At 37.1% G+C, this 22,913-nt stretch overlaps 1 protein-coding gene across 1 annotated transcript; it reads left to right on the forward strand.

Annotated features, from left to right (window-relative positions):
• Window positions 1-83: 83 nt before the first annotated feature.
• MTERF1 (mitochondrial transcription termination factor 1) lies at window positions 84-7,972 on the forward strand. The gene is made up of 3 exons (XM_059396882.1): window positions 84-161; window positions 693-754; window positions 5,130-7,972. The coding sequence occupies exons 2-3, from the start codon at window positions 723-725 to the stop codon at window positions 6,295-6,297; spliced, it is 1,200 nt and encodes a 399-aa protein (XP_059252865.1). The 5' UTR covers window positions 84-161; window positions 693-722; the 3' UTR covers window positions 6,298-7,972.
• Window positions 7,973-22,913: the final 14,941 nt, after the last annotated feature.

The following is a 22,913-nucleotide window of genomic DNA, read 5'->3' on the forward strand; positions in this document are numbered from 1 at the left end:
TGTAGAGGACTGTCGCGCGGCCGCCGGGGGGCGCAAAGAAGGCTACGTCACCTGTACGCGACCGGAAGTGAGTCTTGTTCATTTCCGCCTCTCGGTCCCGCCCCAGGCCGTAGAGGCGGAGGTAAAGGCATCTCTGGACTATTAATACAGTGCGGGTTGAGGTCTGTGGCTCGTTGCGCTTGTGCTTTTTCTTTGTAGAAGTGGGTCTGGGTGATTTTGTTGTTTGGTGGAGTTCTCTTCCCACGCAGCGCCTTGGCGAGTCGGTTTGGGGGAGGAAGAAGGATGGGGAGAACCCAAGTAATGGAACCCGTGGAATATCTGTATTAGCTTCAGTGAACTAATAGAAACTTGTCACAGAGCTCGGCCTTTCCCCGATTTTCTAATTTTAGGAGTAATCCCTGCCTTTTAAGTTGTGGGGTTCAAGTAAGACAAAATATGGGAAGCACTTAGCTCTGGTTTTACAAATCAAGTGCGTGACTACGCTGCCTTTTCCCATTAATACTTAGGGGCGTGTTCTTGCTGTTTTCCTTTCGGTACCTCTGAGAGATGCTTAGTACATGAGAGGTGACGCTTCTCACAAGAACGTTATGCAGTGTTAGCTGGGATCGATTTCTTTAGTCTGTATCACGAAGTGCTGACGATATTGTGTCCTCCCCCCCACCTTTTTTTTTTTTTTTTTTTGCCATTTTTAGGGACAACTCTTTTCCAGCTCTTCAGGAGAAATGCAACGTCCTCTCTCTTTCAGACAAATTAGGTGAGAAATGGATTGCTGTAAGATCTCCAAACTTCCCTTGTGTTATCAAAAGAAGACCCAACTGGAATATAGTCCCCTGGGCAGAGTTTAGCCATCTCCATTAAAGTTTCTTTATCAAGCGAATTGTGCAGCAGAGAACAAGGAAATCCTCCTTTATTCCTTAGGCCTTACAAGTTTTGAGTACAGAGGTTTTCATTGTATTTGTTAATTTTGTACTTTAGTCCTTGGAATAATGGCTTTAGTTAATTAAAGAGCAAATTGAGAGACAAACTGAAATAAATTTTGGAATATTACTTATTTTTTAAATTTGTAGTTTGAGACAGTTGATAACTTTTTGCATTAGGCTGCCCATGTATTTATTACCATGCTAGATGTTACCGGAGTGTTTTGAATGTGGATCAGGTGCTAAAAGTAAAACAGTATTTTTCAGGTTTAACTTTTTTTGTATTGAAAACTGAAAAACTGATAAAGGTAACATATTTCCCAGTACTTTCTGCACCCCTAAGCCAATTTAATTTGTTCTTAATTTATCTGGTTGCAAAATAAGATTTATTAAATAGTGTCACAGTATTTCAGGAACAGTACATAGCCCCCATTAATCTCTCAGAGATAACTTTTACTACCTTTTTAACCTCTTTGTATACATTAATGCCCCCTCTTTATATAAGTGATAACTATTTTATCTGTACGGTTATGTGATTTGCCACTTAGAATATCTTGGATATCTTTCCATTGTGTTAGTTATGCCTCTTTATAAAGAAATCAGGTTGTACAGTATTATGTTACATAGATATATCACAATTTATGAATCTTTCTGTTGGTGGGTTTCTTTTCTGCCAAAGCAAATATTCAAGATAGTCACCCTTTTTAATAAGAAATGTGTATTGTCCTTTTATTTCTTTGGATAATCTTAAAGACGTGAAAATGCTGGGTTAAAGAATATGGTGGATGGTGCCAAATCCCCAGCTGGGGTATTTGAGAATTTTCTGCATTTCCTCACATGCTCACAAACAGTAAGAGAGAAAGAGCACAAGGTGGGGGCAGGGGCAGAGGGAGAGTGAGAAGCAGACTTCCCACTGAGCAGGAGCCCTACACAGGGCTTGATCAGAAGCAGACTTCCCACTGAGCAGAGAACCTAATGGCAGGGCTTGATCCCAGGAACCTGGGATCATGACCTGAGCCAAAGGCAGATGCTTAACTGACCAAGCCCCCCTGGCACCCGTACATTTTAGATTCTTTAGTAATAAGTTACAAAACAAATGATTCACTTCAGCAGTATTTGTTAAGTTAAATATTCTCGTGGGCAGGTATTATTTGAATGAGACCTTGAACTATGGATAGATATGGGAGGATGGGCCTTTTTGAAAGAAAAGCTTCCCCAAAGGCAAGGAGTCAAAAATGGTCAAGAATGTTTAGAATTTGAGGTCTGAGAGACAATAATACCTGGTTGTGAGGTTGTAGAATAGAACAGAGAGCTAGGAAGGTAGTTGGAATGATGTGGTGAGAGTTTTGAAGATGTTTGTGAAGATTTTGCTTTCTAGGAAGAGCTACAAAGGCCTTCAATCAGGGAGTAAGGGATGTAATCACTTCTTAGTTTCTAAGGTATCCTATGGTGGCAGTTTTGCGTGACTGGTGTTAGAGAAGCAGCAGGTTAGGTGGCTGTTACAGCCTGGGTGAGGGAGAACAGCGAAGATGAGAGATACTATTGAAGATGCTGAAGAAGCTGAACTTACATGATTCGATGACTGGGATTGAGGAAGAAGAAGAAAATAATCACTTTTAGATTTTTATCATGAGTGACTATTAGGTTAGTGGTAGTGATTCCACTAACAGAAGAGGGCTAGTTTGGGGGCCAGGAAAGATATTCAGTTTGGTTTTAGACATGTTAATTCATGTGAAAGATATTTCTGCAGAGAGTGACTTATTCACAAGACATAGATTCAGGAGAAAACTTAATAGATTTTATGACTCCTTTGTTAAGAAATCGGGCATATATTTTCACTATTAGTCTGTTAATACAGTTCATTTTGAACTTTCTGTGGCATGCTCAGCCTGTCAGTCATTTCAAGAGTTTGTTGTCTAGAGTAGTTGTCTTTAGACTTTTGATTGTGTACATTCTCAGTAAAATAGGTTTTATACATGTACTTCCAACGTATGTATATTTACTAATTATATACATGTTTTACAGTACTATTACGTTGTATATATAAAACATATAAAATGGAATTTTTAAAAGGCTAAGACAGATATAAATTGGAGTTTCACAGCTTGCTTCCTATATCTCATTGGATCATCTTTCACCCCTCTTCCCAAAGCACAGGTCTTACCTACCACTGTCAGTGTTCTGTACCATTATCCAGTAGAGGTCACCCTTGCACATCTGGAAGAGAGAACAGATGTTGAGCTGTACAAGTAGAGCCTTCATTCTTTAGTCAGAATGAAGATCTCGTTTTTAAAATTCTAAATTCATGCATTTCTGGAAGAATATGTAGTTAAAAGAGTAGTATGTGTTATTATAGAGATATTATAGCGAACTCGGTATAGGGCAGTCTAAAATGTGCCGCTGTTTGATGTTTATTTTGTGAGGGTCTTGAATTTTTGTTTGAATGTTACTTGATTCTATAGTTTGGGAATCTTTTTCTAATTCTTTGAAGATCTGTAGATTGCCTGAGATATCAGGGAGTTCCCTGCCTCTAAGCATACTCTGAAGTTCTTGTTACATTGATACAACTGAGGGATGGGTGGCTGGTTCATTCAGTGCAGCGTGCGACTCTTGATCTGGGGGTTGTGAGTTTGAGACCCACGTTGGGTATAAAGATTACTTAAAAATAAAATCTTAAAAAAAATAGTGTAATTAAAAGGGCAGACACAGAGAGGCTTTATTTAATACCAATCTTAAAAACAGTATCTCAAACCCAGAGATATTAGTGTTGAGTTGGAACCATCTATTTCTATTTTTTATTTTTAAAGATTTTATTCATTTATTTGACAGAGAGCACAAGCAGGGAGAGCGGCAGGCACAGGGAGAAGCAGGCTTGCCGCTAAGCAGGGAGCCCGATGATGTGGGGCTCGGTCGCAGACCCTGGGACCATGACCGGAGCCAAAGGCAGACACTTAACTGATTAAGCCACCCAGATGCCCCTATTTTACGTTTAATTAGGAGATGAGAGGGGAGGTGTGTCCTTTAAGTGATAAGAGCCTGTTGTTAGTAATTAGAAATTAAGAGCTAAGTTTGTCACAGCTATATAGTCAAAAAGGAAGAAGTACAATTAAAAAATATATAAGTTGTTTTATGACTCAGACCACAGTTAGCTTAAGAACACAAATCATCTGACAAATTGAGTAACAGATGAAAATTTTTCTGTTGCTTTCCTGATAAAGTATTTCCTATAAATGCACATACTTGTTTTAGTAGGTACCTATGGATATTATCATATATAAATTCATACATTTTATGCCCCATTTCTAAGTGATTAGGAAAATGAGTTGTTGAGGTTTTAGTCACTTGCCTGGAGTTATGTGTTCTGATACAGATGCAGAGAGCCCTGGGTTCATCTTTTATAATGTGAAAGGGTAGTAGAGGATGGTAAAAGTAACTTCTCAAAGTTTATGGGCTCTCAGCACAGTTCTACTATGTAGATTAAAAAGTGCAGCTAAATCATTTTGAAGATAAAAATTGGTTTGGAGTAGTTGTTTACAACCCAGGGGGCAAGAGGGTAAACTGAAGGACGTGGAGATTGAGATCGGAACTGTCGACCAGAGGTCTATATAAAGCTAAGAATTAAGACTAATGATAGCATGGGTTTAAAGAGAACCATGAGTCTAGAAAAAGGTGTTTAAGGTGGAAATTAGATAGTCTGGAGTGTTGATTTTAAAGGCTATATTTAGAGTTTGAGGAACCAGGAAGAGGGAACAGGGGCAAAGTAGTCTGGTATCTGTGGGTGGAAGCAAGGCCAAAGATCGGGAAGTTGGAAGACAAGGCAGAATTGAAAGCATTGGTTAATAGGAATAAGCCAAAACTTTGAAAACTAGGAGGATAAAGCAGAGGTAGGGAGGGGCAACTGGTTTTGGTAGCAAACAGGCAAGTCCAAATATAAAGAGCAAAATAAAGGCAGGAATAGTTGGAGGACAGTGATGATGCTTATATTGCTTTTCTTCACATTAAGAATGGAAGCAGCCCCAGGCCCACAGATAATCAGAAGGCGTAAACTGGAGAGTGGGAGTGCAGTGGCTGAATTGTTACTGCAGCACAAGAGAGCTGGAGCTATACATACTTTCTCATAGAAATGGCCATGATGCTTACAGGACCTTAATATGGCTTTTTAGCTGTTTAACATAAGCATTTGCATAATATTATGTATGTTGTTTTACACAGCATTCCAAAAGATTTGGGATACCTGACCATTATACCACCAAGAAACTTACTGTGTATGAGAAGTAACTTTCTCTTTGGTTCAAGATGTTGGATGATCCGATTTTCAGCAGAAATCCTCCTTAAATCAGTTTCATTTAGACTTTTTAGTGTGAAGTGTGGTAATGCCAACAGTGAGTCTTTGGAGAATGAAAAATTACTGAATAACTTACTTACAATGGGAGTTGATGTTGACATGGCGAAAAAACGACAGCCTGGAGTTTTTAATAGGACGGGAACTAAAGAGCAAGAGCTGAAGATGTTCCTTCTGTCCAAAGGAGCTAGCAAAGAAGTGATTGCTAGCGTTATATCAAGATATCCACGAGCCATAACACGCACACCTGAAAGTCTTTCAGAACGGTGGGATCTGTGGAGAAAAATTATGACATCAGACCTTGAAATTATAAATATTTTGGAACGTTCTCCGGAATCTTTTTTTCGATCTAGTAATAACCTAAACTTAGAGAATAATATAAAGTTCTTCTATTCAGTTGGATTGACCCATAAATGCCTTTCTCGATTATTGACCAATGCCCCACGTACCTTCTCAAACAGTCTAGATCTGAATAAACAGATGATTGAGTTTTTGCAAGAAGTCTCTTTGTCTTTGGGTTACAATAAGCCCAGAGATTTTGTTAGGAAGATAATTTTAAAAAACCCTTTCATCTTAATTCAGAGTACCAAACGGGTAAAAACTAACATTGAATTTTTACAGTCAACTTTCAGCTTGAACAATGAGAAGCTGCTTGTTCTGCTCTGTGGTCCAGGAGCTAAAATTCTAGACCTTTCCAATGACTATGTCAACAGAAACTACACAAATATCAAAGAGAAGCTGCTTTTTCTTGGGTGTACTGAAGAAGAGATACATAAGTTTATCTTACGCTATCCAGATGTTATCTTCTTGGGAGAGAAAAAATTCAATGATAAATTAGACTGCCTCATAGAAGAAAAACTCAGCATATCACAAATAATTGAAAATCCTCGGATTTTGGATTCAAGCATAAATACTTTAAAAAGTCGAATCAAAGAATTGGTAAATGCTGGCTATAACTTAAGTACATCAAACATCGCTCTGTTATCTTGGAGTCAAAAAAGATATAAAGCTAAACTGAAAAAGTTAAACATTGAATAGAACATTGTTCTGGAAAATTAAAAAGTGTCAGTCTTGGGGCGCCTGGGTAGCTCAGTGGATTAAAGCCTCTGCCTTCAGCTCGGGCCATGATCCCAGGGTCCTGGGATTGAGCCTCACATTGGGCTCTCTGCTCAGCGGTGGGCCTGCTTCCCCCCTCTCACTCTGCCTACTTGTGATCTCTCTTTGTCAAATAAATAAATAAAATCTTTAAAAAAAATAAAAATAAAAATTATCAGTCTTAACAATATAGTGATACTTCATTTTGAATTTGAGCCTTTCTAAAAGGAGAGCTTTGGTTTCTTTCTTTCTTTCTTTTTTTTAAAAGATTTTATTTATTTATTTGACAGAGAGAAATCACAAGTAGATGGGGAGGCAGGCAGAGAGAGAGAGAGAGAGAGGGAAGCAGACTCCCTGCTGAGCAGAGAGCCCGATGCAGGACTCGATCCCAGGACCCTGAGATCATGACCTGAGCAGAAGGCAGCAGCTTAACCCACTAAGCCACCCAGGCGCCCCTGGTTTCTTAACCGTATATACATACATAATGATTCTTTGGATATTTTATTTTAAAGGTTCATAAAAACTCATGGTCATTATGCTCTAGTATCATCTTCCCAGCTACCTTTTTTTAGTTTGAATTAATACAACATCTGGTTATATGCTGTAGGCCTTTGGCTGTCATATGAATGGTAGTTCCTGAGTGCCAGGGTGGAACAATATGTAGAAAGAAAGTACAAAATAAGTGTTTTTTGGTTTCTGTTCAGATTAAAAAATCAACAGATTCATTTGTATAGTTCTGTATCCTCTCAGGGTTTTGAATTGCACCTGATTTTTCCTGTTATTGCCACATATCTAATTGTGGTTCATCTTCAAAATAGAATGTTAGTAAAAATTTGACAAACCAAAAAGGAGGTCTTTTACTCTCAAGTTCTGCTTTCTTCATTTAAACCATTAGTATGTTCCCCTTTCCCTCCAAGGTAGGGTTAATTTACTGTGGGAATATCTTGATTGCTTTAAAGACAACAGCAACTATGATGGGCAGAAAAATGGCCACCCAAAGATGTCAGTGTCTGAACTCCCAGAATCTGAATCTGTTCTGTTACATTGGAAAAGAATTTTGCAGATGCAGTTGCGTTAAGGACCTTAAGATAGGGAGAGGATTCCAAATTATCTGTGTGGGGCCAGTGTTACCATATGGGTTCTTAAAATGGAAGAGAGATTTGACATAAGGATTTGGCCATATTTACTGGCTTTGAAGAAGGAAGGGACCATGAGCCAAGGAATGCAGGTGGCCTCTGAGAAAATGGAAAAGGCAAGGAAACATTCTTCCCCTGGTGCCGCCAGAAAGGAACACAGCCTTGCTAGGACTTTGAATTTAGCTCACTGAGACTTGTCAAACTTCTGACCAACAGAACCCTAAGATAATAAATTTGTGTTGTTTTTAAGCAATTGAGTATGTGACAATTTGTTATAGCAGCAAATAGATGAATATAGGGGGAGGAGTCCCAATTATGTGGTTCTTTTAGTATATTTTTTCTTCCTCTAATTACCTGTTTTATCCACATATCTTTCTGGAATGACTAGCAAGTTGTTGTTTTTAAAGACCTCTAAATGTCTGTATAAAAAATGAAATGTAAGTAATAAAAATCTAAATAAAGAAGTATTTTTACTTAAAGTAGCTTAAAGAAATGGTTGTAGTTTCTATATTTTTATATTTGATGTGCATTTTATCTAATGTAAATAAATAACGAATTTTAAAGTTTTTTTTTTTTTTTTTTTTTGTCATAGAGAGAGAAGCGAGAGCAAGCACAGGCAGACAGAGTGGCAGGCAGAGGCAGAGGGAGAAGCAGGCTCCCTGCCAAGCAAGGAGCCCGATGTGGGACTCGATCCCAGGACGCTGGGATCATGACCTGAGCCGAAGGCAGCCGCTTAAGCCACTGAGCCACCCAGGCGTCCCAAGAACAAATTTTAGATGCACTGACTTAAAAAATGACAAATCAGGTGATGTCTATATTTTGCAGACATTCACAACCTTGCTCTGATATAAATTGAAAGACAAGTGACAAATTATATGATCTTAATTACTTCCAGGTGTTTTCCAGAGACATTTGTTTTCCAAATGTAGATTTTGAATTAAATAACAATCGCGCTAAACCTTTGAAGCCTTATTTCCTAAATGATGCTTCAAAAAAACTTTTTCCTGCCACCTATAGAAACAAAATGCCTGTTTTATTGAAGTCCGTTTGATGTCAATGGAACTTAAAATTATTGCGAGTACACTATCTGATGGCAAGCATGGCAGGGTTAAGAAAACAAGGGTTTTAGAGAGATACTTCTTTAGAGTGATATATCTGGGCATCATTCCTGATTAGCTCTGTATGTGTAAATATTTCAATTTCACTGAACTTATTTTCTCATCTTTAACATTAAAAATTGACCTTGAAGAGCTGGCAAAAATCAGATGACATAGAGTCTCTAGGTGTTTTTGTGGGTAGTAATTGTTCAGTGACAGTATGATAAAGTTATAATACTCTATAAAACAGCTTTATTGATATATAATTCACAATTAACTCACCAAATTATTGATATATAATTCACATATAACTCACCAAATTATTATCAGTGTATGTGTGTGTGTGTGTGTGTGTGTATATATATATATATATATATATATATATATTTAATTCATAGAGCTATGTAATAATCACAATCAATTTAGGACATGTGTTTGCTCCCTAAAAGAAATCATGCCCATTTGTGTTAAATTCCCATTACCTTCCCTTCCCTAGGCCTAAGCAATCAATGATCTACTTTTTCTCTCTCTAAATTTGCTTATTCTGGACATTTCAAATAAATGGAATCATACAATACGTGTTTTTTTGTGACAGTCTTCTTTTACTTAGCATGATGTTTTCAAGTTTTGTCCATATAGCATATACCAGTATTTCATTACTTTTTCTTCCCAAATAATAATCCATTGTAGGAGTACAGTGGCATTAATGGGAGTAAATATTGTTATTGTTAACCAAGTATTAATTCCCTTCATATTCTGAATTTTATGAGAGCCATTTTCTGAGTCATTTCTTTGGAATCTAAAAAGTTTATAAGGAATTTGAGGGAGGTGGGTAGCAGAGGAGATAAAAGATTATTCGGCTCAATACTAGACAGTCACATGCAAAAGACTGAAACTGGACCACTTTCTTACCCCATAAACAAGAATAAATCCAAAATAGATTAAAGACCTAAATGTGAGATCTGAAACCATTAACTCCTGGAAGAAAACATAAGCAGTAATCTCTTGGTATCAGCCTTAGCAACATATTTATGGATATATCTCTTCAGGCATGGAAAACAAAAACAAAAATAAACTATTGGCATGACACCCAAATAAAAAGCTTTTGCACAGCAAAGGAAACCAACAAAACAAAAAGAGAACCTAGTGAATGGGGGAGAGATTTGCAAGTGATAGATCTGATAAGGGGTTAATATTAAAAACATATAAAGATCTTAATACAACTCAACACCCCAAAATTAAAACAATCCCATTAAAAACAGGCAGACCAGGGGCACCTGGGTGGTTCAGTGGGTTAAAGCCTCTGCTTTCGGCTCGGGTCATGGTCCCAGCGTCCTGGGATCGAGTCCCACATTGGGCTCCTTGCTTGGCAGGGAGCCTGCTTCTCCCTTCCTCTCTCTGCTTGCCTCTCTGCCTACTTGTGATCTATCTGTCAAATAAATAAAATCTTAAAAAAAAAAAAAAAAACAGGCAGACCACCTGAATAGACATTTTTCCAAAGAAGACCTACAGATTCCCAATAGATACATGCAAAGATGCTCAACATCACTAATCACTAGAGAAATGCAAATTAAGACCACAATGAGATACCACCTCACACCAGTCAGAATGGCTGGTATCAAAAAGGCAAGTGTTGGTGAGGATGTGGAGGAAAGGGAATCTTTGTGCATTGTTGGTGGGACTATAAATTGATGTAACCGCCGTGGAAAACAGTGTGGAGTTTCGTCAGAAAATTAGAGATACGATATGATCTGGTAATTCCACTGCTGGGTATTTACCCAAAGAAGATGAAAACACTAATTTGAAAAGATATATGCACCCCAATGTTTACTGCAGCATTATTTACAATAGCCAAGATACAGAAGCAACCCAAGTGTCCATTGATAAATAAATGGATAAAAATGAGATCTTGTCATTTATGATAACATGGAGGGACCTAGAGGATATTATACTAAGAAATAAGTCAAAGAGAAATATCATATGGTTTCACTTGTATATGGAATCTTAACCAAATAAAACCAAATGACAAATACAGAGAACAAACTGGCGGTTGTAAGAGGGGAGTTGAGTGGGGTGGGGACATGAGCAAAATACATAAAAAGGATTAAGAGGTACAAACTTCTAGTTATAAAATAGATAAGTCATAGAGATGAAAAATATACCATAGCGAATATAGTCAGTAATAATTTCTAACATTGTATGATGACCACACTTACCATGGTGAACACTGAGTAATGTATAGATCTGTTGAATCCTTGTACATCAAATATAACATTGTATGTTATTTATACTTCAATTTAAAAAAACAGTATTGATGGAGAGGAAAAAGGGGTTATTTGTCATGAGGATTATACCTGTATATGCTGATATACCTCTCTATATACCCCTCCTCTCTATCTATATATAAGCATATAGAGGATATATCTCTAGGATCAGCATATATGAAATTAAACAGTATCTGTTGAGTTTGGGTGGTTGGGGGGAGTAAGTATAATTTTAAGTTTTAAGCTTTACATCCAAAAATTATTGAAAATCCCTTCTCTAGTATTTGCTCTATTCTCTTCATGTTTACAGTAAATACAAAAGAACATTAAAAAAGAGGGGACCCTAGACATTTATATATATCTATATGTTGGTCCTTAATTGGCCATGATTATACCTGAGATGGCAGTAGGTGATAGAACAGCAGTTGTGGCCAATGAGAAGTTGGATGCACAGCAGAACAACACAGCACATCTTGGAAGGTTGGGGAGGGACATCTCCTTTGTAACAACATGGATAATGCCTGTCAGGCAAGAGTAACATGTCATACTTTTAAGGTTTGAGTCTGAGGGACAGTCAATTCTTCTTTTAAAACTTTATAAAAGTTATATGAATTTTTAAAATTATAAAATTTAAAAAAATTTTAAGTAATATTTTTTCATGAGTAAAAATGAAATCCATGTTTATAATTGGGAAAAAGGGGAAAATAAATGAATCACAAAAAAGAAAAACTATAACCTTATCGCCCAGAGATAACTGATTAGCATTTTGTGACTTTTCTTGTGTGTGTGTGTGTGTGTTTTTCCCCAGAATATATCTGTCCTGAGTAGGTATGTGTCATATATATTCAAATTGAGACCAACCTATGTATTTTATAAGTTGTTTTTTAAAAAAAACTAATAGCTCCTGAATGTATTAAGTATTTTTTAGTAATCAATTAATTACAGAGTTAATTAAGTATTCACCTATAACAAATTTTAATGTTTGCATGAAATTCTGTCATTTGGATAAACTAGAATTTTTCTAGTCAATCTCTTACTATTAAACAGAGTGAGTAATTTTTAGTACATTAATAATTTTTTGAAAAGGCCCAAATTAGTTCAGTATTCCACAACATTATATATAATATCATTTTCTTTTTACCATTGGTATACTTCATAAGTTGAGATTTTGCTCTTGAAAATGTGAATGTTAACGCTGCATTTTGCTGTTCTCCAAATATCAGATGTATATGCAAAACTTCATTTTTTTTCCTTCTGGTAACTTCTTTATTTAAAAAAAAATAGCAAACAAACTCCCCAAACTCCCAAAACAATAACAACAAGAAACCTGAATATTCTTAACTTTCTGAAGTTGTCAGCAGAATCAAACCATCTTTTGAGATTATTTGATACACATTATTTGATTAGTTGATCCATAACTGATGTTGTTGGTCTTTCAAAGTAAGTGGTCTTTCAAAAAACTTCATTTTTTAAATAGAAATTATTTGTGGATTCTAAATTAATGATGTAAACATGAGGACTTTCACATAACTGCAGGAATCAGGACAATAGCAAAGATTAAAGAAAAGTTAGTTTTTCATCATGAACATAGCAGGAAGGAATAAAAAATCAGTATTATTTGTAAGAGTTCATCACTGTTAAACCAATTATTTCTCTCCTTAAACCATATGCTTCTAAGGCCCGGGTGGGTCTGTGGCTAAAGATCCAAGAGTATGGCTTTCATGTGATAAACCAGACTATTGGCTCCTTCCCTGTGCACCATAATATTCCACACATTATACCAACAGTATGATTTAGTGGAGATGGCAGAATTCTAGCCAGAGACTTTACTAATAGGCAGCTGTTACACAGTTCAGAAAGAACTTGGCGCAAACAAGGTAGGATAGCAGGACTGTTTATTGGATTTTGGGAAGAGATCAAAGCAGAAGCCTGGTTGCCCAATGCTGGGGAGGGAAGAGTTGAGCTGTGACTCACTTATCATAGTCCTCAAGGGATCATCTCTGGAAGGATGAGGTCTGGGGTTTGATTGGCCACCTGTTGCTTGGGAGATGGGTGCTCTAAATTAGTCAAGAGGTTTTTGAACTGAGGCTGTTCATTCATTCCTTAGTTTATTCCCTGTTGACTCTGGAACCTGAGACAGGACAGCTGTAGTAGGATCAGTTTTGGGGTGTTGAGGAGGGCACTCATGGTGAATGTTTTATCAAGCCAAATGTATCTTCTTACTTATTTTCATGTTTCTAGTATCCCCCTAATGACAGTCTTGCATCTTCACTTTCCTCTGGTCTTTTGAAGATAGCTGATGTCTACCTTTTTGATTTCACACGGGTTTTAAATAAAAGGAAAAAAAAACCCAAATTGTGTATAGAATTTCTTTTTTAGCCTTTGGACTAATTTCTGAGTGGAATTTGGTAGAAAGAAAACATATGATAGAATCCCATTTTCTGTCTCAGTTTCGCTATTAATCAGACAGATATTTGGAATTTGTTTTTCCTTAATAGCAATATTGTGTGAAGATTAATGAGCTTATGTTCATGAACTACTTTATGTTAATTGTGAAAAATTCTAATATGATTGTAGAATAGTTCTTCCATGTCCATTTTTAATATCTGTGCCACCTTCACATCTGTGAAGATACCTTCAATTTATGCCTACAGTCATTACCTTTTTTAAATTTTACAATGGAAATAAATTTATTCTCTGAGAATATAGAAATCATTATAAAAGCCTTCAAACAGTACACTGAAACAAAGTCCCACCTAGCCTATTTATCATACAGTTGAGAAAATATCCTTTTCTTCTTAGTCCACAAAGAGGTTTTTTTTTTTTAAATCAGAGATAAATGATAATTTTTGAAAAAAAATTTAAAAATCACCTCTTCAATCCATTAATGAATGACATCAGTTAGTTTCTTCATGTTATCCTTTGTTTTATGGAAATAAAACCTAGGTCATATTCAATTTACTGATACTTGACTTAGGAATTTTCATTAGTATTCACAAGGGGGAAGTGGTCTACAGGTTTCCTGTCCCTCTCACCTTATTAAGGAAGTTCCATGGGTAGTTTCTTTGTGTTTTAGGGGGAGGGAGATTAACATTTTATCAGGTTTTTGGATCAGAATTGTGCCAACCTCATAAAATTAATTTGCAAGATTATTACTTTTTTTTTCTTTTTTTGCCTATGCTTTGGAACCATTTGAAAATGGTGGGCACTTCCTATCCCCTAATGATTGGCAGAACTTGCCTGTAAAATCAGCTAGGACTGGTATCTTGTTCATGATAGATCCTTGACAATAACGGAAAGTTGCTGTGAAGGCTTATCTAAAGGTTTTTGACTGTTATCTTTTTGTAAATATCAGTATAAAGTTCTTGCTTGTCCTGGTTAATGCATTTTGCTTTGAATTCTTTTTTTTTTTTTTTAAGATTTTATTTATTTGAGATACAGAGCAAGAGCACAAGCAGGGGGAGAGGCAGAGGGAAATGGAGAAGCAGGCTCCCCAGTGAGCAGGGAGTCCGATATGGGGGCTTGATCCTAAGGCCCTGAGATCACTCCACCTGAGCCAAAGCAGACACTTAATTGACTGAGCCACCCAGGCGCCCCTGTTTTGGTTTGAATTCTACATTGATAGTAACATTGCCTGCTTTATGTCTATAAAAAGACTTTGTACATACGTGTTCTTAACCAAAACCTGGAAGCAACCCAATATCCATCAACAAGTGAATGGAAAAATAAATTGTGATATATTCATGCAGTGAAATACTACTCAGCAACACACAAAAAAATAAACTCTTAATACATGCAACAACCTGAGCGGATCTCAGTTACATGGAATGAAAGAAGCCAGAGAGGCACCTGGGTGGCTGAGTCGGTTGAGTGTCCAACTCTTGATCTCATCTGTGGTCTTGATCTGAGAATTGTGAGTTTGAGGCCCACATTCCTGCGTTTAAAAAAAAGAAGCCAGACACAAACACACACAAATGTACAATACGTTTGATTACACTTAGGTAAAATTGTAGAAAATGCTCACTCATCTGTAGTGACAGAAAGTAGATCCTTTGTTGTCTGGGATGGCAGAAGGGTAGAGTGGGGAAAACCATGAAGGAGGCATTACCAAGGGGCAAAGACTTTTGGGGGTGATGTATATATCCATTATTTTCATTATAGTGAGGGTTTTGTGAGTGTTTACATATGTGAAAATGTATCAAACTGTATATTTTAAGTGTGTGCAGTTTAGTATACTTCAATTATTCTTCAGTAAAGTTGAATGACTTATCCATTCAACATTGACTTGAAGTGCAATCTTTATCTGATACTAAATTCGGTGTATGTATGTGTGCTTATTTAGATACTCTTCAATTCTATTGAACAAATGTATTTGACTTTATATTTCTATACTGATTATCAAGAATCAGGGGTGCCTGGCTGCCTCAGTCAGTAGAGCTTGTGACTCTTGATCTTGGGGTTGTGAGTTTGAGCTCCATGTTGAGCATAAAGAGGACTTAAAAATAAACAAAATTCTCCCAAAACAAAAGAATTAAACAGCATCTCTTTTTAGTAAAGGCATTGACAGACCTAGGAAGCCATCTGAAAAAATATGGATGGATTTATTCTCACACACCGGATAAACTTCAAGCAGAGCAGTAATGAGCCCTGTACCACTCAACCCCTGCCTTGGCCTACCATCTAATGACCGATACTCAAGTTTGGCTATGGCAAATGTTAGGCTCTGGCACTAATACCAGCATCTTTTTTTTTGTTTGTTTTAATTGGAGTATGGTTGACACACAATGCTATATTAGTTTCAGGTACACAACATAGTGATTCGACTGCTCACTGCAAGTGTAGCTACCATCTGTCATACAATATCAGCTTTTTTTTTTTTTTTTTTAAATTCTAGAGGGCTTCCAGGGAAACCCCTCCCCCAGGACTAGAATTTATCAAGAGGGCAGCTGCCCCTGTTTTTTCTTGCTCTTCCATAGGTACAGATAAAGTTAGACATCAGCTTTTTTTTTTTTTTAAGATTTTATTTATTTATTTGACAGACAGAAATCACAAGTAGGCAGAGAGGCAGGCAGAGAGAGAGGGGGAAGCAGGCTCCCCATGGAGCAGAGAGCCCAATGCGGGGCTCGATTCCAGGACCCTGAGATCATGACCTGAGCCGAAGGCAGAGGTTTTAACCCCCTGAGCCACCCAGGCGCCCCTAGATATCAAGCTTTTTTCCGCAAGAGCCAGGCCTCTGATGAAGTCCTATGCTCCCTGGAGAAGTGCTGTGTTTCTTTGATTACTAACCTGATTGCATTTACTCCCTTGGCGGCCACACACAGCCTCATTTTCTAAGGAAAATAGGGTGCATGCATCCAAGTGAGAGGCATCCCTCCCTTTTTGCTTTCCTGCAGTTGAGGGACACTGATTGTCATATGGCACTTTGAATATTTACTGAAGTATCTATAGCAAAATCAGTGCACTTTGATCAGCATTATCCCACCCTGCACATTTAAATATATCTCTCAGACCTGTTCAGCTTCTTCAGAATGCCTGTGTAGCCTGACCAAAGCTACAGGACTGCACTTCATGGAAGGACAGTACACACAGGGGCAGCTTACTGATATAGCTAAATGTGATAAATGCCTCACAGAATGAAAGTTTAACTTAATGTGTATGATTAATAACTGATAAACAATTAAAACTGCATAAATTACATGGTTAAGTAATAAGTCAAAGTAATTAATAACTGGTAAAAGAATTACCATTTGGTCCTAATCACCCTGTGTTTACTTGTGCACAGAACTTCATGAACTGCAGGGGGAACTGCAGACAGAGGTTTGGTTACACGGTTTCCTGAAGTCAGCTAGGTGTAAGTCTGGCTGATAATTCAAACTAAATAAAGACTCCTTTAAAAACCAAAAAAGAATTTGTAGGGTACCGTTTTATCTCAGGTTCTGTCAGCCTCAAGCTGGAAAGAAAATAAACCGGTAACTCTTGTATACAGTCGTGTGCGCCCCCCCCCCCCCCTCATTTAATGTCTGTTTAAAGAATGCAAAAGCAGTTTACTTGAATGGTTATGCATTCCTTTTAAACAGATACTGCTGTTTAATTGTCTCAGACAGTTCTGAAATGATACAATTAGGGGACTTTTTGCATTTCTACTTAGGTTGAAGCTCCCCTCTTGTCTGTTATACAAACTTAGTGCTTAAAAATATTCTGTAGCCGAAGGCAGAGGCCCCAACCCACTGAGCCGTCATGGTCCCAGGGTCCTGGGATGGAGCCCCGAGTTGGGCTCCATGCTCGGTGGGGAGCCTGCTTCCACCTCTCTCTGCCTGCCTCTCTGCCTACTTGTGATCTCTGTCTGTCAAATAAATAATAAAATCTTTGAAAAAAAAATTCTGTAGCAATATCTTTGCACTTACTCAGTTACCACTGCCAGATCCTCTCCTTGACTTCATTTTTATCTGTAAAGCAATCTTTGGTTGTGTCTGTACACAAACCCCATCATAAAACAGAATGGTATCCACATCATTGCAGTTGATCTAATTACTTTGTTAACTTTTTCCTTCATATGGTGGCTTGAGGAGGATTTTCAAATATTTATTTATTTTTATTTTTTATTGATTTTTTAAAAAAGATTTTTATTTATTTATTTATTTGACAAAGAGAGACACACACACAGCAAGTGAGGGGGCACAAGCAGGGGGAGTGAGAGAGGGAGAAGCAGGCTTCCTACTAAGCAGGGATCTGATGTGGGGCTCAATACCAGACCGGGGATCATGACCTGAGCTGAAGGCAGGAGCTTAATGACTGAGCTACCCAGGCACTCCCTGAGGAGGATTTTTTTTTTTATTAGAAAATTAAGATCTTAATGATGTCATCTGAAATGAGGAAATCAGAATTTGTTGGGAGAATAGTTTTATATCAAATAGACAAATTATAAGCTGTCCTTGGTTTATTGTTTGGAAGATATTCAAATATGCATGTATGTGCTCTTGGGCATCTAATACAGCAGCTTTAATGACCTTGCCCATTTAACTATGATTGGGTGAACAATTCTTGATCTGAGAATCAGTATGTAAGGGAGGATGACAGAATTGTAAATAAATATAAAATACCTTCAGTATAAAGCACCATGTGTATAATGTATGCACCAGAGGTTATGATAGCCACAAAAGAGGTTGAAACCTCTATAGATAAAGCATGTCTTATCATATCTTTACTGTCTGCATCATACCTCCATTGAGCTGAATTCTGGTTCACATTGTACCCGACATCTGAAAACTTGAGAACAAACTCTAGAACAGAATTGTCATTAGATAGAGAAGGTCCCTTCTCCTCCCTCAGCCCCTGCCCATCCTCTCAAGCTGAAATTAGTACGTACTTCAATAAGGTTTGCTTTGTTTTCATTGACTTTCTTCCTTAGAGTTAGTGAACAAAGAAGTCACCTTGGTAATGGCTTGCGTGACCGATTAGATTCTTCAGAAAGCCCAAGTTCACTCCTCTCTCATTTCCCAATCAAAATGATATTTATGTAATCACCACAGTTTGAGTCACTGCTAAAATTGAGACCACAGAGGGCCTAGAGGACTAGTTTTGATAGTTTATTGGTTTATAAAAATAACATTTTTTCCTGATTGCAAAACAATCATGTAATTTCACAACATTGGAAAATACAGAAAAACACATACAAAAAGTTCCTATAATCCCAATACCCTAGAAATCGTACTTGTTAACATACGGTTGTATAACTTTCTAGTCTTTTTTTCTTATGAATATATTATGTGTGAGAAATAAATACAGTATCTTTTCTAGCTTAAATTAATGATTTATTCAAAATATATTTGTTGAATACCAACTATGCACTACTGTGTCTGACAACAGATTATTACATAGTAACTGTTTTAAACCCATTTTAATAAATATTTTATGAGCATTTTCCCACATCACACACCATTTATGACCTGTTTTTAGATAAATTTGGGACTTGACAGCCCTGGTCCACTGTGGTTAAGAGAATGTGCCATTTGAGAACTATAGGGAAGAGGACTGCCCTCCCAGAAGGGCTTATCAGGTCACCATGTGGTATTGTGCTTAGAGCTTGGTCAGGGAATCCTATCTTGTTTCCACACAGCATGATAGAAATTCCTGGAATGAATATCAAGAATAGGAAAGCAGGAAGAGTACTTGGGGAGTTGTAACTTGAGACTCATCTCCAAATGATACACTGAATTAATATTCTAATTTAAAAAACTGGATTCTTGGGGCGCCTGGGTGGCTCAGTGGGTTAAAGCCTCTGCCTTCAGCTCATGATCCCAAGGTCCTGGGATCGAGCCCAGCGTTGGGCTCTTTGCTCAGCAAGGAGCCTTCTTCCCTTCCTCTCTCTCTGCCTGCCTCTCTGCCTATTTGTGATATTTGTATGTCAAATAAATAAATAAAATCTTAAAAACAACAACAACTGGATTCTTGGCCAGTGCTTCTGGATCACGTATTTTAATTTAATTTTCACAAAAATAATTCAAATTTAAAGCTTTTTTTCTGGTATCAATTAACTTTAATTCTGACATATTCTTCTCTAGGCAATTCCAGATTCATTCTTTTTAATCTCTAACCAATCCCTATTACCTTAAATATTCTCTGCAGTGCCCTTAAAGTAATTTTCTTTACCCAAACTGGGTCTGTACTGGTAGGCTGTGCACAGTGGTTCCCTCCTTATCACAGCACTTACAGTCTAGCAGAGGAAGAGAGACAAACAGTTAAACATACAAATAAATATGTCACTATAAATTGAGAAAATATGTTTCAAGGAAACAGTTTCTAGGATGGAGAATAAAGGGCACAAACCCTTACACTGGCTGATCAGGGAGGACATCTTAGGGAACTAATGTATAAACTGAGACTTGAAGAATGAGAAGGAGACAGCCAAAGAGCCAGGCACAACATTCCTTACACAGGGCCAAGTGGGTTTACGTCTTATACCCTTTATATGTCTGAAGGATGTCACATGCTGCTAGAGAATAGTGTCTACTGAGTGATTTTAGAGGAGGAGAGATAGTGATGGGCAGGGATGTTTGGGACTAGAGTCATATCATATGTAGGCCATGATAGGAAGCTTGGACTTTAAGAATAATGAAAAATCCACTGAGAGATATTAAGGGAGTAAAAAATATAATGAGATTTATATTTAAAAAATCTGTAATTTGTGAGGAGAATCAATTAGAATGGGACAATTGAGGAATTATGAAGATCAATAAAGACACCATTGTAGTAGTTTAGGCAAGAAATGATAGTGACTTGGGTTAAGGTGGTAGATTAAGTAGATTAAGGAGATGTTGATGGATGCACTATAGAAGCACTGTTCAACAGAAATATAATGAGCCACAAATAGAAGCCAAATATATATTTGAAAATTTTTTTTTTTTTTTAGTATATTTTGACAGAGAGAGAGCACAAGTAGGCAGAGAGGCAGGCAGAGAGAGAGAGGGAAGCAGCCTCTCTGCCGAGCAGAGAGCCCAACACGCGGCTCGATCCCAGGACCCCGAGACCATGACCCAGGCCAAAGGCAGAGGCCTCACCCCACTGAACCATCCAGGTACCCCCAAATATATATTTAAAAATTTCTCATAACCAAAGATATTTGCAAACGATATATCCAATAAGGGGTTAGTATCCAAATATATAAAGAACTTATACAACTTATGCCAAAAATCCACATAATCCAATTAAAAATACATGGACAGGGCGCCTGGGTGGCTGATTCAGTTAAGTGGCCAACTCTTGGTTTTGGCCCAGGTCATGATCTCACAGGTCGTGAGATAGAGCCCTTAGTGGGGCTCCATGCTCAAGAGGGAATCTGCTTGAAATTCTTACTTTCCCTCTGCACCCCCTACCCCTGCACACATGCTCTCCCTCTAAAACAAGTAAAACAAATCTTAAAAGAAAGCTTATTAAAAAGACATGAACAGACATGTCTTCAAAGACATACAGATAGGGGTGCCTGGGTGACTCAGTGGGTTAAGCCTCTGCCTTGGTTCAGGTCATGATCTCAGAGTCCTGGAATCGAGCCCCACATTGGGCTCTCAGCTCAGCAGGAAGCCTACTGCCCTCTTCCAACCGCCTGCCTCTCTGCCGACTTGTGATCTCTGTCAAATAAATAAATAAATAAAATCTTAAAAAAAAAAAAAGACATACAGATAGCCAACAGACACATGAGAATGTGTTCAACATCACTAATCATCAGAGAAATGCAAATCAAAACCACAATCAGATATTACCTCACACCTGTCAGAATGGCTAAAATCAAAAACACAAGAAAAAATAAGTGTTGGTAAGGATGTGGAGAAAAGGGAACCCTCATGCACTGTTGATGGAATTGTAAAGTGTGGTGCAGCCACTGTGGAAAACAATATGGAGGTTCCTCAAAAATTAAAATTAGAAATGCTCTATGATCCAGTAATTGCACTACTGGGTATTTGCCCAAAGAATATGAAAACACTAAATTTAAAAAGATAAAGGCACACCTATGTTTATGGCATTATTATTTACAATAACCCAATTACAAAATAGCCTGTGTCCATCAACAGATGAATGGATAAAGAGTTATATTCCAGCCATAAAAAATGAGATCGTGACCTTTGCAACAATACGGATGGAGCTAGATTATAATGCTAAGTGAAGTAAGTCAGTCAGAGAAAGACAGATTCTGTATGATTTCACTCATATGTGGAATTTAAGAAACAAAACAAATGAACAAAAAGGAAAAAGAGACAAGCCAAAAAACAGACTCTTGGTTACCAGAGAGAGGTGGGTAGAGGGGGTGAATGAAATAGGCAAAGGGAATTAAGAGTACACTTACTATGATGAGCACTGAGTAATGTGTTAAAATTGTCAAATAACTCTATTGTACACCTGAAAATAATATAACACCAATGGCACGGAGCCTTTCCCATATGATTTCTTCTAGGAGTTTCATAGATTCAGATCTTATATTTAAGTCTAAATCCCTTTTAGTTAATTTGTGTGATTTGTATAAGATAAGGGTCCATTTTCATTATTATTACATGATTATCCAGATTTCCAACATCATTTATTAAAGAGACTATCCTTTTCCCATTGAGTATTCTTGGTTCCCTTGTCAAATATTAGTTCACTGTATTTGCATAGTTTATTTCTGAACTCTTTACTCTGTCGGTCTATGTGTCTCTTTTTATGCCAGTATCATTCTGTTTTGATTATTATAGCTTTGTAAAGGAGTTTCCAGCTTTTTTATTCTTGCTCAGGATTGCTTTGGCTATTTGAGGTCTTTTGTTGTTCCACAAAAATTTTAGGATTTGTTTTTGTATTTCTGTGAAAAATGCCATTGGCATTTTGATAGGAATTGCACTGGATTTATGAATGACTTTTGGTAATATGGGAATTTTAGCAATATTAAGTCTTCTGATTTAAAAACATAGAATATCTTTCCATTTATTTGTGTCTTTTTCAGTTTCTTTCATCAAAGTCTTATACAGGCATATCTTGGAGATATGGTGGGTTTTGTTCCAAGCCATCACAGTAAAGCCAGTATCACAATAAAGCTAGTCAAACGAGAGTTTTGGTTTCCCAGTGCATATAAAAGTTATATTTATACTATACTTTTGTCTATTAAGTGTGCAACAGCATTTTGTCTATGAAATTTATATACCTTAATTAATAAATACTTTGTTGCTAAGAAATGGTATCATCTGAGGTTTTAGTGAGTCATGATTACTGATCACAGATCACCATGATGAATATAATAAAGAAAAATATTGCCAGAATTACCAAAATGTGACACAGAGACATGAAATGAATAAATGCTATTAGAAAAATGGCACCAATAGACTTGCTTAATGCAGAGTTGCCATAAACATATTTGTAAAAAATGGAATATCTCTAAATCACAATAAAGTAAAGCATAATAAGATGAGGTATGCTTGTGATTTTCAGTATACAGATCTTATACCTCCTTCATTAAATTTATTCCTAAAGTTTTTTTATTGTTTTTTTGTTGATGGTATTATGAATGAAACTGGTGTTTTTATTTTCTTTTCAGACATTTT

This window comes from Mustela nigripes, chromosome 4 (assembly GCF_022355385.1).
Source record: "Mustela nigripes isolate SB6536 chromosome 4, MUSNIG.SB6536, whole genome shotgun sequence".
Classification (NCBI taxonomy): Eukaryota; Metazoa; Chordata; class Mammalia; order Carnivora; family Mustelidae; genus Mustela; species Mustela nigripes.